A 16,949-nucleotide genomic window follows, 5' to 3' on the forward strand; every position below is an offset into this window, starting at 1 on the left:
TGCTCTTCCTCTGAGTGAGACTAAAGAAGTGGTGAAAGCCCAGGGGTCTGCCTATAAGACCATTAGGGTGGGAGGAGCTAGTGGCCAAGAGGTCTGTCCCCTAGCTCTACTGTTCTGAGGGAGCCTTGGGATTAGCATATTTGTCCTTGTAAATTTTAAATGATCCTTTGCCTTTCTGCAGTTTAGTTCTTGAAAAAGGTTTCTGCCAAGTAAAGACAGCATAGTCACGTCAATATAGCAACATGGGAAAATAGAACACACAGAGTTAGAAAATAAAGCTGAAAATTGAAAAGCTAAATTGCATTCTTGCAATTCTTATAAACACTGGTGTTAGTAAATACAGGAAATTTGCTTAAGGACATTTTATGTGTTCCAGGTGGCTTTTAAAGTTATTTGACAGTTTATGGACAAAAACTAATTGTTTTACTTTTGGGTCTTTTTATGGGCAACCTTCTTGTAGAGTCATAGTTTATATTTAATTTTTGCAATTTTTTTTTTTTTGCTAACATGACAGTGTAGGATTCAAGTAGAAATGGGAATGGATGTAGTGAATTCAGAACTTTTAAGAAAAGAAGCAACTACATTTGGTCTTACAAATAAAGATCCTACAGATAACATTAAAATGATTTGAGATTGAGAGATGAAGTTTAATTGGTATGCTGTTTTCTAACTAGTTCATTTAAAAATATTTCTCTGAGGTCCATTAGAATGATGCTTACAGAATTGAGCCAGCACTACTATGGCCTCTGCAGAATACCCATTTGCTTACTTATACACTGCCTTTTACCAAAAAAGGTTTGAAGAGTCTGACTTTTTAGGCTAGGAAACCTTGTACCTCGCTGTTAAGTCAAGTTTCTGGAAGTGATTTGAATTTTATTACAGCTGAAGTCTGTTTTGTAAACCTTTCCTTTAGTGGAGTGTTTAAGTGGGTAATTCCTTATGACCAGTCCTGTCTTTTCCCTTATTTCATTGAAGCTTTTATTCTTAAAACTCTTGAAATTTGCAAATAAATGAACTCTTTCATGTCTGCTTATAGGTACAATGGTGCTCTACCTAATGGAGACAGAGGAAGGAGGAAAAGCAGATTTGCTCTTTATAAACGGCCCAAGGCTAATGGAGTCAAGCCCAGCACAGTCCATGTAATATCAACACCCCAGGCGTCCAAGGTATGTGGCAAATAGTGATGTGTTTATTCTTGGTCAACCTCTTTCTTTCCTTTTAGTCTTTTTTTTTTTTTTTTTAAGGACAGGGTTTTCAACCATTAAACCTGTAACCCATTGCCGTTGAGTCAATTCTGACTCGTAGAGACTCTACAGGACAGAGTAGAACTGCCCATAGAGTTTCCAAGGAGCATCTGGTAGATTTGAACCGCCGACCTTTTGGTTAGCAGCTGTAGCACTTAACCACTACGCCACCAGGGTTCCCTTTCAGCCATTAAAACCAAACCCGTTGCTGTCGAGTCAATTCTGATTCATGGCAACCCTATAGGACAGAGTAGAAATGCCTCTTAGGGTTTCCAAGGAGTGCCTGGTGGATTTGAACTGCCAACCTTTTGGTTAGCAGCCCTAGCACTTAACCACTACACCACCAGGGTTCCTTTTAGCCATTAGGGGTTGGATATTCTGTTACGGGGGCTGTGCTGTGCATTGTAGAATGTTTAGCAGCACCCCCAGTCTCTACTCACTACATGCCAGTAGTTTGTTAACACACACACACATACACACACACTCCTATTGTGACAACCAAAAATGTCTCTAGACATTGCCAAATGTCCCCTGGCAGAGGGCAAAACCCCTCCCCCTATTCCTCCCCACTTGATCCTGTTACGAACTACAGCTTTAGGATATAATGGAGCCAGCATATATAGCAATGTGGAATAGTTCTGTTTGAAAGAGAAGTGGTATCCTAAAGTTGATATAAACCTTATCCTGATACAAACCTTATTACGGTTTGTTATTTTCCTTCCATTAATTGAGTGCAGTGGGTGTTGACACATAATCTGCATGTACATGGAATTGAATTTGTGTGGTTATTAGAAAGATTGGAGGTAAACAGAGCTATGTGTTATAAAAAGTCTACCATACATATTTCCCCTCTCATAAATTTAAAGTGAATAAAATGCTCAATTTTTTATGATTATTTTCTTTGTTTTCTGACAGCTAAGTGAGAAAAACCCGAATTTCCATTCTGGTTAATGAATTTTGTCTATTAGATTTATGACAGTTTTTCTTTTAATTAAATAAATTCCTTAATTCGTGGTATAGTTTCCTTTTCTATAAAATAATTATACTTACCTGGAGTATTTTATATGGCCTTATGGCTCTACATATTTATTTATCATAATGGGTTTGAGGCATCTGGAGTAAATAAAATACTTGATTCCCATTTGTACTAAAAACCTAGGTTTAAAGAGAAATGAATGCCTTCACAGAAGCTCTATGATATTTATGCTCAGCTTCAGAAAAATAGATCGTTTTTATTTTAAAATTTCCTATTGTTTTTGAAGCAGTGTCATGAAAAGAGCTTGCTGGAATGTACCTATTAGGATCGTCTTGTGTTAATGAGGAAACAATTAGATAGGAAAATATCAAACACTGAGGAAACAGGAAAGAATAATATTTATTGACTAACTTTCTGACTAGAGAAAAGAAAATAAGCAAAAATTTTTAGGGAGAAAAAGGGAAGGGCACTTTATAAGGAAAACAAAGGAAACCTAGCCGTAAAAAGATTTTGAGGAAAGAAGGAGGTAAAATAGCAACAAAATCTTGGAAGGTCAAGGAGATTTTCTGAGAACATTTTATGATCCAAAAGTATTTGGTTCAGAAAGATACCAAGACAAATGTTTTTAATCACGTAATGAGTACAAAAAATGTCCGGTATGATAGTTGTGGTTCTTATATTTTTGTCCGTTTGCTGACTTTTATCTTTCCTTTTATCTGGATCTGTACCTTTTTACATTTATATTTTTATCTCGTATTTTATATTAATACAGTGGCTTCAGGTATTTTTAAAACTTACTTTGATTACCCAGATTAATGGTATGATGTTGTTTTTGGTGTTGTTAAATGCCATCAAGTCAATTCTGACTGATAGCAACCCATGTAACAGAGTAGAACTGCCTCACAGAGTTTTCTAGGCTGTAATCTTTACAGAAGCAGGTTGCCAGGTTTTTCTCCCATGAAGCTGCTGGGTGGATTCGAACTACCAACCTTTCAGTTAGCAGCTCTGTGCTTAACCATTCTGTTACCAGAGCTCCTTCATAGTATGATAAATATGAAAATTAACTATGATTGGATGATCAGCGGCTCTACCTTATTCTCCACCACCGGCTTCAGCTGTAGCATTTTATGTCTTACCTTTATACACAGATTTTACTTCAGGATTTTTAGGCTATACATTTTTTGGTAGTTCTCTAAATCTGTGTTTTAAAATATCACCTAGGAATTGGGCAAATTGGGTTTTGTTTTTGATCCTCTCATCTTGTAAGCTGGGAAAAATACATTCTCAGGGCCTCAGTTTCCTCATTTATAAAATGAGTGAGTTGGCCTCAGACAGGAGTCATGTTGAATCAGGTAAGATACTTTGGTTATAAGCAATGATTGTCACTAAAAAAAAAAAGGAGAAATTGGGATAGGGTAGGAGTAGCTCTCAGAATTGGGTGGCGGGGGGAGTTGAACCAAGCAGGTTTTGTGAGAGAAGAGGAACCCTGGTGGCACAGTGGTTAAGAAGTAGGCTGTTAACCAAAAGGTTGGCAGTTCGAATCCACCAGCTGCTCCTTGGAAACCCTATGGGGCAGTTCTACTCTGTCCCGTAGGGTCGCTATAAGTTGGAATCGACTCAATGGCAGCAAGTTTTTTCACAGGCAAGAGAAGAGAACTGCCCTATCAACAGGAATTAGCCATGGGTGTTATTTCAAGGGTGTTATAAAATTACTTGGCTCCAGCCACCTTCTAATTCTTTTAACGGTTTTAAGTTTTCAGGAGAGAGAATCTGATAGGCCCAGCTTGAGTCTGCCAACCATGACCGAGGAAGATGGGTAGACCAGACAAATTTATTGTGAGCAACCACCCCATGTAGCCTTTATCTTATTCATCTCCGTTGAAGTTCATCTCATCTATGTTGAAGGCCTTGTGCATAGTAGATGCTGAGTAGTGGTTTGTACAGTGAATGAGTGCTAAACCTACCCTTTCTGTCCTCCCTGATCCTAGGACCTTAGCCGTAAATCCTTCACTCTTTCTGTTCCCTCTCAAACTCTCATCCCTAACCAGCTTGGCCCTGCCCCTCTTGCTGCCAACTGTTTTATCAGTCCCGTCTACTTTGGATTCCCATTCATTTGTGAACAGAGTCCCTTTCTATTTAACCTTGTCTTCAAAGTACTCCTCTTAACGCCTCACCTTACCTAAATGCTGTTTTATTCCCCTAATGTACTCTTTTTTCCATCTCTTCCGGTCCATGGAACTAAAAGTGATTTCATTCTTGCCACTTCCATTCCAGTCTCCTTTTTTAAACCCTACATTATCAATTCAAGTAACCTTTCCTCCAACTTCTACCGGCCTTGCAGACCTTTGGTTCTCTCTTCCATGTGGTTCAGTGGCTTCAGTACCTACCCCAATCTCTGTCTTCCCCCTTCCCCGCCTCTATAAACCATACACTGGCATCCATGGTGGTGATCATTTCCACCCCATGGCTCATGGTGCTTTAAAGCTCTCAGTTTCAGAAAGTGTCACTTGTGTTCCATTTTCCTTACCATCATAGTACACCGTACAGCCCATCATCACTTGGAAGTGTTTCACCACCAGGATCACAGACTCTGAAATTCTCCCCTGACAATGAATCTCCATTTCATTGTTGTTGTTAAGTGCCTTCAAGTCAGTCCTGACTTACGGCAACCCCACGTGTGCAAGTAGAACTGCTCCATAGTGTTTTCAAGGCTGTCTTTCAGAAGAGGATTGCCAGGCCTGTCTCCCAAGGCACCTTTGGGTGGGTTTGAACCTCCAGGCTTTCAGCTAATAGTTAAACGCTTAACCATTTGAAACACCAGCTCATTGAACTTGTATGTATATGTATAGCCCAGTGCTGTCGAGTCGATTCCGACTCAGCGACCCTATAGGACAGAGAAGAACTGCCCCATAGAGTTTCCAAGGAGCGCCTGGCGGAATTGAACTGCCAACCCTTTGGTTAGCAGCCATAGTGCTTAACCACTATGCCACCAGGGCTTCCGTGTGTGTGTGTGTGTGTGTGTATGTATACTTTCACTGAGTTTCTTATCTCATCAGCCCTTTAGCCTTTCCTTATTTGCCAGGGTTGTTAGCCCACTTGGCTTCCAGTTATGTGTTGTCTCTATCCCAGATTCCATTTCTCTGCTGGCTTTTGACACCCTTTTCTCATGAGTCTCTGGCTCTCGGCCTTTCCCTAGCCCTGGTGGACTGTGTTTCTTGCTGCTCACTCCGAAGCCCTTCAGAGTGCCAGAGTATTATCCTTTACCATCTGCTCCGGTTTTTAGCCTTTGATGTTTATGTGCTATATGTGGTAGTACTTGGCAAAAATGGTTTGACTTGAATTGACAATAGTCTGTCATTCCTTAAATTTCTGATTCTGCAATATTGGTAATAAAAGAGTTTTCTTTGGTTGGAGTTGTAAAAGCAAGACCTCGAAGAGTAGATGTGACTATCACTATAGTTTGAGCATGTTGCCTTTTGACTGTGTTGTTTCTTCTTTCTGTCATAACCAGAGCTCCATCCTCTCTGGGCTCAGAACAGAGTGTGCTCCTTTGCTGGTGATAGTGGCAGCCTGGGAACTGGAGTCTCCTGTACATGCCAGTGTCCAAAGTAGGTTAGACGAGGGTGGCAAGTGTGTGCTACTGTTGCGTAATCTCTATTTGTGTACATATTTGCTCTTGGAATAATCCTCACAGGTGTTTCTCTAATTGTATAATGTGTTTTTTTTAAAAAATCAAAAGTCCTGTTTTACATGTGGCAATTCTATTAGGTAGGCATAGGGCCTTAAGCAATTTATTCATTTATTCAACAATATTTATCTAGCACCTTCTATGGCCAGCACCATGCTAAGTCGTTGGATATACTGCAGTGAACTAAAAAACATTGTTGCAAGGAACTAATCATTTAGTGAGTAGGCAAACAATAAACAAATAACCGTGTGAGTACATATTTAAGGGGACATTGTGACAGTGCCATGAAGGAAGATTCTGAGGCGCTGTGAGAAAAGAGGGCAGAGAGTTTAGACTGGGTAGACAGGGAAGGCATCTGTGAGAATGTGGCCTTTGAGCTGTGAGCTGAAGGGGGTGAAGAGGAGTTAACCTGAAGAGGAGAGAGATCTGGGCGTCTCATCGGCCTGGTTGGAGAGTTTAGATTTTTTCTTAAGGGAAACAGTAAAGGATGTTAAGCAGAAATGCCATGATATGACTGGAATTTAAGTCAATTTATGTTTGCTTGCTTTTTTATGATGTGGGTAACTATTTTGCTCTTATATAACCAGCAAATACAGCGTGGTGGGTGGGGGTGATGGTGCCTGATGGGTGAATATTTTGCTAGCAGCATGGCTTACACTTAGCAACATTAATATGGAAAACTCTTCATCATGGATTTCTCTTCTTAGACCCACTGCCGTCGAGTTGATTCCAACTCATAGCAACCCTATAGGACAGAGTAGAACTGCCCCACAGAGTTTCCAAGGAGCGCCTGGAGGATTTGAACTGCTGACCTCTTGGTTAGATTATACTTTATTGAAATCCCTAAAGTAAAGTAACTTTAAAGTAACTTTGAAAGTAACTATGTTCTGGCTGCCCTGTTTCAGAATGGATGATATCTGGGTCTTTGAGTGACAGAAAAATTAGAGCTGTTTATTGTAATTGCTACAACCAGGGCTGCTCTTCAGCCTGTTTGCACTGGAATGGCCCTACTGGTTGATAAAATATTGAAACTCTTCCTTATCGGTCAATGAATAACATAATAATAATCATGAGAAGTGATAAAACGAATAATAGAAAATTAAATTTAAATTCATTAGTTCCAACTAATTTTTGTAGGATGTATCGGGGCCTGAATTTGAAGCACTCGGTGTCTGTCTGTCCGTCCAGGCTGTGCCCTGGTGGCAGTGGAGTTGCAGCTTCACTGCACATTTTTGGCGAAGCTGGAGCCTTCTGTGCTTCAGGAGACAAAAAAAAAAAAAAAAAGAACCTGTTGCTATAGGGTTGATTCCGACACACAGAGACCCTATAGGGCAGAGTAGAAATGCCCCATAGGTTTTTCAGGGAGCAGCTGGTGGACTCAAACTGCTGACCTTTTGGTTAGCAACCTGAGCTCTTCACATCAGTTTATCACTATCCTCACACCACTTAATTGCTACTGCTTTTAAATAGTTTTTACTCTGGTTTTATTGTTAGCACATTATAATCCTTGGGTGTAAGTAGTGTGTGGTGATATGGTATTTATAAGTTCAAGAATTTGTTTAAGGAAATATATATATTATAAATGAAAAGGCAAAAATGTTTGGATATATTTCATTCCTTTAGATACCATACACAGGAATATTCTGAATCTGTGAGCGAAGAGAAAAAGAAGTGATATTAGTAATAAACCGAAGTCCAGAAATCTTTTGATATTATGTAAGAATACCAACATAAATAATTTGTATTTCTAGAATGAAAAGCAACTTGAGTATTTCAGCAAAAATACCAATGCCTTCTCATTGCTGGTAACAGATATTGTATATAAATGGGCTCAAGAAGTTGAAAGTGCTGAACAGTTTAAAAGCTCATAATGCCCATAAAGAAAATTGACAGTTGTCAATGAGGGAAATATTAAAAACACATGAATCAGTTTCACAAAAAAATTGAAATACAAGTAACTTCAAAAAATACTTTACAAAAGACTAGTATTGTTAAAGCAAAGTAAAAAAAAAAAAATTTATGAAGTACCAACACAATATATTGTTTAGTTTAAAATAATTTTCTGACATGAAAATTTATTAGAACTTCTAAAAATAGCTCTTATATGAATGTATCACTGCAGTTTAGATTTATGGCCCCGGTTGTTGTAAAACATGTATCTACTGAGATGAGAAAACAACTTTCTGAAAAACTTAGAAACCAGGGCAGTGAAATTTCCAGTCATTACTGACAAAGCTTCAACCATTTCCCACAAAAATAAATCTAATAATTTATTTAAAATTCAGTATTCAAGATTTTGAAGATAGTTTGATGGTTTTTGTTGATTTCATGAAGCTGGAATGAACATCTGAAATGTATTCAACTTTACTGTCATCCTCAAGAAAAACAGCTTCTGTGAGAAATGTTTACGTGAAAATCCTAAGCATTTTGTACAGATGGTGCAAGTGTTATGCTAGGGAAAAAAAGCTGTTTCACCTGAATTCTAGAAAAATTTCTTGATGTTTTCATTTGATGTGTCTTACTTGTTGTATTTACTTGTGTTTAATTATTTCTGGATACTTCATTAGAAAGATGAAAACCAAGTTAACATTTTTTTCTTGAAATTTTTGTATGTGTTATATGAAATAAATACTAGAGAGATTAGATAATGTATCTAAGACCTGGGAATTGAAATAGTGAAGTATTTGGGCCTTCATATGGGGCCCTTGGTGCTATTGATGCAAAATCAGTTTGGGAGTCATATAAAGCCTGGAATATTCACTTTAACAGAAATCGTGAGGTACCATTTGGATCACTGAATTTTTTAGAGATTTGGCTTTAATAAATGATAATCTAACCTACGTCCGAATTTACTTTGGTTTCATGAGAAAGAAAATTTTTAATTAATAAAGTAGATTTATTTGCCAAATCATAAGTGGCAGAACATAAAATAATGAACATGGAAAACTATGCTAGTGAACCAGAGGATATTAGAGAAACAAAAACATTTGAAATTAAACAAAGTATTAATTCCAAGATACAAACTATTAAATTATCTAACAAATTATGCAAAAAAAACATTTGATGACAAATGTGAAAAATGTAATGAACATTTAATAACACTCTTTTATTGGTTCTTGGAACTTGGCTAATTGATGTTTTTAAAACACCATAAATCAAAGAGGAACAAAATTTTACAAAATTAAACCAGGTAATTAAACATGACAGTTCCAGAAGTGATTTCATGGCTTAGATGATAATAAAAATAGTGAATATAAAAATCTCAGCATTATTAAGGCTGGAAGTCTAACCACTGGCAAATCTGTCTTAGAAAAAGTAAAGCCAGAATACTCCTTAGAAGCAAGGATGGTGAGATTTCGTCTCACATACTTTGGACATGTTATCAGGAGGGACGAGTCCCTGGAGAAGGACATCATGCTTGGTAAGGTGGAGGGTCAGCGAAAAAGAGGAAGACCCTGCACACGATGGGTTGATAGAGTGGCTGCAACAGTGGGCTGAAGCATAGCAACAAATGTGAGGAAGGTGCAGGACCGGGCAGCGTTTTGTTCTGTTGGACGTAGGGTCGCTATGAGTCAGAACTGACTCCGTGACACATAACAACAACATAATGTACTCTTTTGTTTCTGACTTTTTTCACTCAGCATTTTATTTGGGAGTGAAATATCCCAAATTGGGTATAATAATCATTTGTTTGTTGCTGTGTAGTATTCCATTGTGTGACTATTCATTATATTACTCAATATGTTTTAAAATTTTGGCTTCAGAGGTCTTTGTAAGCTACTAAAACCTTGGTTAAGTTTTTGTAAATTATGAAAGGTATTTTAAAAGGTTAGCTATTTTACTTTAGGATGTGAAATCAAGATAAATGAGAGTCGGTAATAGCTACAAACTTTCACACTTCTAGCTTGGCACTAGTTTAAAATCTAGCAGCTTGTCGTACCAGTAAAAAATGTATCCTCACTTAGAAAACTGGTTAGCTTGCTGAATCAGTAATGATTTTACAGAATTGAATATTGGAAGAAGAACTTTAATTCTGTAGTAAATTTTGGATTTTGTGGTGTGTTGTTTTCTCCTGCTGAAAATCATGTACCAGCGGTGCAGCTGGGGGCCTGCATGCCAAATATGCCTCAGTTTGCACAGTTGTGAAATAGAGGGGGTGGCCTGGTGTAGGAGGCAGCAAGAGCGGAGACTCTGATGTCAGATGGACTGAAGTGGGGTCTTGGCTCTACTCTTTCTTTATTCACTATTGAACCGGAGTAAGCCACATATCTCCTCTGGGTGTAACACCCCCTGCCTTTCAGAATTGTTGTGAGTGCTGGAAGGAGCCCTGGTGGTGCAGTTGGTAAACTTAATGCTCTACTAACTGAAAAGTCAGCAGTTCGAACCCATCAGCCACTCTGTGGGAGGAAGATGTGGCAGTCTGCTCCTGTAAAGAATGCAGCCCTGGAAACCCTTTGCAGTAGTTGTATTCTGGACTATGGAGTTTCTGAGTCGGAATCCTCTCAATGGCAACAGGTGGTAGGCTCTCGGGAATTGGTTAGTGTTCTTTTGTTTACCTAGCAAGGAAGCTGTAAAGATGTGATGGAATCGTGTGATCTTTTGAAAGCCGCTCTGTACACATACTGACGGCAGTTTCCGTCAGACCGAACAGAACCACCAACATCATCCGTGAATTGAGAAGACATTAGAATGATTCTCTTTTTCAAATGCCATGTTTAAATAGAGTATTTGAAAATGTGCAAGGGAACTCCTCAATATTTAATTCCTCACTTAATTGCATATAAAAAAAAATAGCATCCTCAAAACTTTATTCTGAAAGGGGAGTTATTGTTCCCAGATTCCACCTCTTTTGTGACATCTGCCTTACACTTGTGCCCAGCCACGCACGTGCCCACTCCTCCTGCTCTGCAGCGGGCTTAGTTCTGGCCAGTCTCTGTTCCCAGCAGACTGCGTAAGCTCCTGGAGAGCAGGACCTAAATTTACAGGCAGGTGTCCAGAAAAGAATGTTCAGTGAACAGCCATCTCTGATTTTAGAATCCGTTGCTTTCCAGGTGATTTAGATGATCTCATGAGAGTGCAGAGGTGTTTAACCACTTTTTGTCTAGAGACACTTGCAATCTTTTCTCAGAAAATACGTATATTTAGCATTCTAACCCCATTGCTGTCTAGTCGATTCCAACTTATAGCGACCCTATAGGACAGAGCTGTGAATCTTAAGGAAGCAGACTGCCACATCTTTTTCCCTCGGAGCAGCAGCTGGTAGGTTCAAATCACCAACCTCTGGTTAGCAGCTGAGCGCTTAACCACCATGTCACTGTGGCTCCTTATTTAGCATTCTAGACGGTTGAATTGGTTGAAATATTTTCCTCTTGTTTATAAAAATTGATCTTTACCTGATGCCGGAATGGAATCCTCAAGTGGGAGAGTCAAGTGTGACAGGTTGGTGGAAATAATGAGTCACATGGGGATCAGGACAACTAAGGCCATCTTTGCTGTTCGAATGGAAGGATAGTGTTGACCAGTGTGGGCGTGCAGTAAAGGAGAAGGGCAGGTGAAGATTGTTAGATGTTAAATTGCAGACCAGGTTTTCCACAACCAGCTTGCTTGAGGTATGGTGCTGGTTCCCATGAAGGGCTCCTCATTTTATCTTTGTCCCGGCCCCCCTCTTCTGTGCCTGTGAGATGAGATGGAGACAGCATGTACTCCTCGGATAGAGTTACTACCCTACAATAACCTTCAGAATTTGGCAATCCAAACTATAATTTTGAGAAGTTTTCTACTTGAGTTGTGAGACAAAATGAGATTTTTAAGAAGTTTTGACTCTAGTTGCTACCTTTTTTTAAAAAAAAATAATATAGGTTTATTTTTGTTTAATGGGAAGGTATTTTTGAAAAATTGAATAAAACTTACAGTACTGATTTATGGGATTTCCTTCCACATGGTCTTTTATTACACTGATGCATTTCTAGTGTTTCATGTTTCTTGTTCTTCGTTATTCCCTAAACTGAGTCATTTTGAACAGTGGTAAAGGAAGGAAAGACTAAGAATTTTAGGAGTATTATTTAGCACCTGAGTTTTTCAACCACAGCACCATTGGCTCAGATAGTTCTTTGTTACGAGGGCTGTCCTGTGCATTACAGGGTGTTTAGCAGCATTCCTGGCCTTTACCCACTAAATGCCAGTGGCACTTCCCCCAGTTGTGACAATCAAAAAATGTATCCAGGCATTGTCAAATGTCCCCTGACAGAGCAAAATCTTCTCTGGTTGAGAACCACTGGTTTGGACTCTTGGACTCAAGTCAATGTGAATATGGTTAAAAGTGCAGGCTCTATAGTCAAATTGCTTGGGTTGAAATCCCAACTCTTCTTTGGCTAAGTAACAGTGCCTCAGTTTTTTCATCTCTCAAGTGAGGGAAGATAATATTACCTAACTCATAGGTTGGAATGAATGAATTAATATGTGTAAAGCTCTTAGCTTTTAGAATGGTACCTGATATATTATAACTGCTCAATTAATGTTAACCATTGTTATTATTACCACTTATAAGAATGTTGACTATCATATTACATCTTTCCCTTTTTTTCACCATGTCACAGAATGGAAACCTAAGGGGATACCATAATTGGGAAAGTTTTTCAGCAAATTAATATTCATTTTTAAAAGCTTGCATTGTTATATCCTCCAGCAGGCAGTGTGACAAAGAGATTTGCTTTCTGTATCTTCTACAAGTTTCCTTTCATCCAGTAATTCTATGCAGTTTAAGCAAAAACTGTGGCTTTAAATCAGGCTTAGTGGTGATAGAAGGGCATGCTTTACAAATTAACTTTCCATATGGGGCTAATCTGCTTTTGGCCTAGGCTAGAAAGGCTGGGAAGCTGTGGTCTCAGTTCTCTGTGCCTCGTTCTTCCCAGGGCTGGAGGCACATGTCAAGACCTTATGCCCCTAGCCCAGGCAGCCAGACAGAGGGCAGTGAGAGCCTCTGGATGGAAGTGGGGGGCTGGACAGAAGGCTGCTTTTCTCTATTATCTCAGTCACGGCAAGCTTGAAGCTGTCAGCTCCTTCAATTTCACCTGTCATCAGATCCAATGGGGCAAATTCATTTGGCCAAAGCCTTGATTGTGGCAGTGGTTACTAATTTCATACAATAAAGAAAGCAGGGTTGGGAGATGGTAGCAGGGCATTGAAGAATTGGGTGGTGGAGAAGAAGGAGCGGCAGAGATTATGTGGAGGGAAAAAAAAAATGTCCTTAAAATCTGAGGATGGAAAAGGAAGAGAGGAAAGAGTTGCAAACAAATGTTTAGAGTCGCACATACCAAAACAGACTTGAGATAATTTAAATCAGCAAAATATCAGCAAAATACATAAGACTGAATTTCACTCACTAGCCCTGCTGGTGCAGTGGTTAAGTGTTCCGCTGCTAACCGAAATGTCAGCAGTTCAAAACCCTATGGGGCAGTTCTACTCTGTCCTGTTGGGTCGCTATGAGTCAGAATTGACTTGACAGCAATGGGTTTTTTTCCTTTAAAGATTATAGATTAAAAATCTATTATGAATTAATCACAAATATGTTAATTATAAATATTCTTAAAATTTTATTGAGCTGCTGACTTTTATTTAAACTTCGGATTAAAAAACAGAAATTTTTACTTCTAGAAATATTTTAATATGAGATCTTGAGATATAAGTAAGACCCTCTTTCTTGTCAAGATAAAGGAGTATATAATTTACTCCTGGTTGTGATACCATTTTTCTAGAATGTAACATTAGGAAGATTCTAGTTGTACTTACCTACCTTTTCCCAGTGAGAAAACTGAGGCCTAGAGTTAGATTCACGTAAGACTCTTACTTCTGTTAATTTTTTGTTGTTGTTTTTGGATTCTTTATTTGGTTTGAGAAGTTGATAAAAAAAAATTTTTTACCACCTTGTTCTTTTTTTTTTTTTTTTGGAAGATAGGGTTTTATTAGTGATTGTTTCTGAACTTTGTGAACTGATAGGTAGTAAAAAGCTCAGTGTAAAACCCAGCTGAGTGTGAAATGTTTTTATTGCCAGAGCTGTGGAACGCTAGCCATGCACATATAGCATCTACCCTACTGTGCTGGCAGCATTTTCCAGTATGACTCTGCTTCTCTCCTCACTAGAACAACACCTCCATTCCTGTCCTCAGCATCTGGTCCTAAACCTGCTTCTCTCCCTCCAATTCTCTTCTGTACTTCCTGTCTTGGTTATAATTCCATAACCAACCTCTAGTCTATATGAGAGACTTGGAATCCTGCTTAATGTGTCCTATCCTTTAATACTCAAGCCCTGCCCTTCACCAGTGAGTCCCCAAATCCTGCAGAATCTACTTTTAAACCAACCATATGCTTCCCTTTTCCCCTGCTCTATTGCCACTGCCACAGCCCAGGCCCCTGTGATCCTGGTGTAGATATTTGCAGTGGTTCTTGAATAGGCTAATGAAAGAACCCCTAATAGTTTTCCATTCGCTCCAGGATATAGTCTGTTCATGCCTGTTACATGTGACTCATACATGCTACATGTACTTTTAAGATTATGCGGACTGGTTTCACCTTTACACTGCTGCCACCCTGCTTGGTGACATTACTTTGCCCCATTGACAGCCTTGAGTAATTCCCAATGGTATACAAGATAATATACAAAGGTTTTCACAGATTGACCCCAGTACCCTTCCACCCATCTTTTCTCCACCAGTGCCCCCTTTTCTGATTCAAAATTCTGTCATTGGGAAATGTAAGGGAGCGTTATGTTTAAGATCTTTTCCTTTAGGTACAGTCATCCCTAGGTATCCACAGGGGATTGGTTCCATGACCCCTGCGGATACCAGGATCCAGGGATGCTCAAGTCCCTTACATAAAATGGTGTAGTACTTGCATATAACCTATGCACATCCTTCTGTATACTTTAAATCATCTCTAGATTACTTACAATACCTAATAAAATGTAAGTGCTGTGTAAATAGTTGTTATACGGTACAGAATCATTCAGGGAATACTGACAAGATGCAAGGCAAACAGTGAGTGCTGAAGAGAGACTGAGGATCTGTGAAAGGACGGGAGGCTACAGCAGGGTATGGCTACACAGCACTTCATTTGTGTGGATTCTGTGTAGTACTTGGTATGCGACAAATTCAAGCTCTGCTTTTTGGAACTTTCTCCATCCTCACCCCTCCCCACCCCCGACCCAGAATATTTTTGAACCGTATTTGGTTGAATCCAGTACTATAGCACCTGTGGATATGGAGGGTTGATTGTAGTTGTGGTCAAGTCAGTTCCAACTCATGGTTGGTCCCTGTTATTAGAATTCAGGAGCCATCTCTGTGAAATTTAAATATTCCAGCACTCACTGTAAGCAGTGATGACCTTAATGAATGCAGAAGAGTTTACTTCCACTGACGGGAATTAAATATAAAACTGTAAACTGTATGCTTATTAATGTACTGTTTTTCCTGGGCTCATGTTTCTACAGCTTTTAATAAAACATTTTAAGGCATCTGTGCAGATGGAAGGATGCATGAAAGCCAGGTAAATAAGTGAATAAGTCTAGAAAATGAACATCGTTCCTCTTTCGTATTCCCTATAACCATCTGTCTTAGTTTCCTAGGCCTGCCATAATAAAGTACCACAAAGTAGATGACTTATAAGAACAGAAATTTATTGTATGACATTTCTGGAGGCTAGGGTGTTGGCCATGTTGATTTCTTCTGAGGACCCTGAGGAAGAATCTGTTCACGTCTCTTTACTAGCTTTTGGTCATGGCTGGCAATCCTTGGTGCTCCTTGGCTTGTGAATAACTCCAATCTCTATCTCCATGTTCACATGGCCATTTTCCTTCTGTGCCTGGTCTCCCCTCTTTTTATAAGGACACCACTCAGATTGGTTTAGATACTCCGGTATGACCCATGTTAACTGGTAACATCTTCAAAGATCGTATTTCTAAACAAGGTCACAGTCACAGATACCAGGGGTTAGGACTTCAACATATCTTTCTGGGGAACACAATTCAGTCTGTAACACCATCCTTATATAAGGAGCCTCCACCCCGCAAGTGTGTTTTTAAATGTGTTGTGACTCCATCTTCACTTCATACTGTTTACGTGTAATGTTGTGTCTTTCTGGTTGATCTTACCATTTCATCATTTCCTTGCTTTCTAGTAGGGAGCTGGGTGTGTGGGGGGTGGGGGTGGCAAACACTAGAAATACCAGAAGAGAGCTGTGCTTTATGTTCCTGGATAGCGCTCTATAGAGGTACACTTTTATTTGTCTTTGGCGCTGTGGCATCTCTAATTCTCATATCATAGCTGCTTTGAGGCTGAAATAGTTTTCAACAGCATCTGTTCACTAAGGAAGTTCAGAAGTTAGTTGGACATTTTGATGGCCATAAAACAGAGTTGCTGTGTGAAAAGGCCTTTCAGCAATTTAGCTAAAGGCCTTAGAGGCAGCAGAGATATTTTCAGTTACAAAAGTTGGCGCTAACGATACATGTGGGGGGGTACTTTTCCTCTAAACACCACCACCTTCTGTATACAATGCCGCAGACCACTCATCAGAAGAAACTTTCCCATCTTTGCTGTTTTTATATTAAACCGTTTCCTTAGATTTTGGCATGGTTCTGCATCACTAAGACCTTTTAGTTGTTTAAATGAGAATCAGATGTCAAAAAATACAATCTCTCCAGCTGGCAGTTGTGGACACCCATCTTAGGGGTTGTGTATGGACAAGAGCTGTGGTTTGCACATGTAGTTGTCAGGCAGAATGTGAACGAGTACGTTGATTCCACACATACATTCTGAATTGGCAGACTGTATCTTTTATTTGACTCCAAGATGTCAATTTATGATTATCAGGGGGAAAAACTACTCTGATAAAACTAGGCTTTTATTCTTCTTGACATGATAAAGAGTACAAAAATGCTTAAAATGTTATTATGACTGTGATTTTTAAGTGCAGCTTCCAGGATTGTGGAGGTTATATTATATAAATTGAATTAATATCAAATGAATTTAAAAAACTAAAGAGAAGGAAC

The 16,949-nt window shown here is 39.1% G+C and overlaps 1 protein-coding gene across 1 annotated transcript in view; it reads left to right on the forward strand.

Annotated features, from left to right (window-relative positions):
* Positions 1-16,949, forward strand: part of PELI2 (pellino E3 ubiquitin protein ligase family member 2) — a 217,407-nt gene that overhangs the window by 66,829 nt on the left and 133,629 nt on the right. The window contains exon 2 of the mRNA XM_003408488.4: positions 1,037-1,166. Coding sequence (XP_003408536.2) covers positions 1,037-1,166 — 130 coding nt within the window. The remainder of the gene's footprint in view (positions 1-1,036; positions 1,167-16,949) is intronic.

Source organism: Loxodonta africana, chromosome 10 (genome assembly GCF_030014295.1).
Source record: "Loxodonta africana isolate mLoxAfr1 chromosome 10, mLoxAfr1.hap2, whole genome shotgun sequence".
Classification (NCBI taxonomy): domain Eukaryota; kingdom Metazoa; phylum Chordata; class Mammalia; order Proboscidea; family Elephantidae; genus Loxodonta; species Loxodonta africana.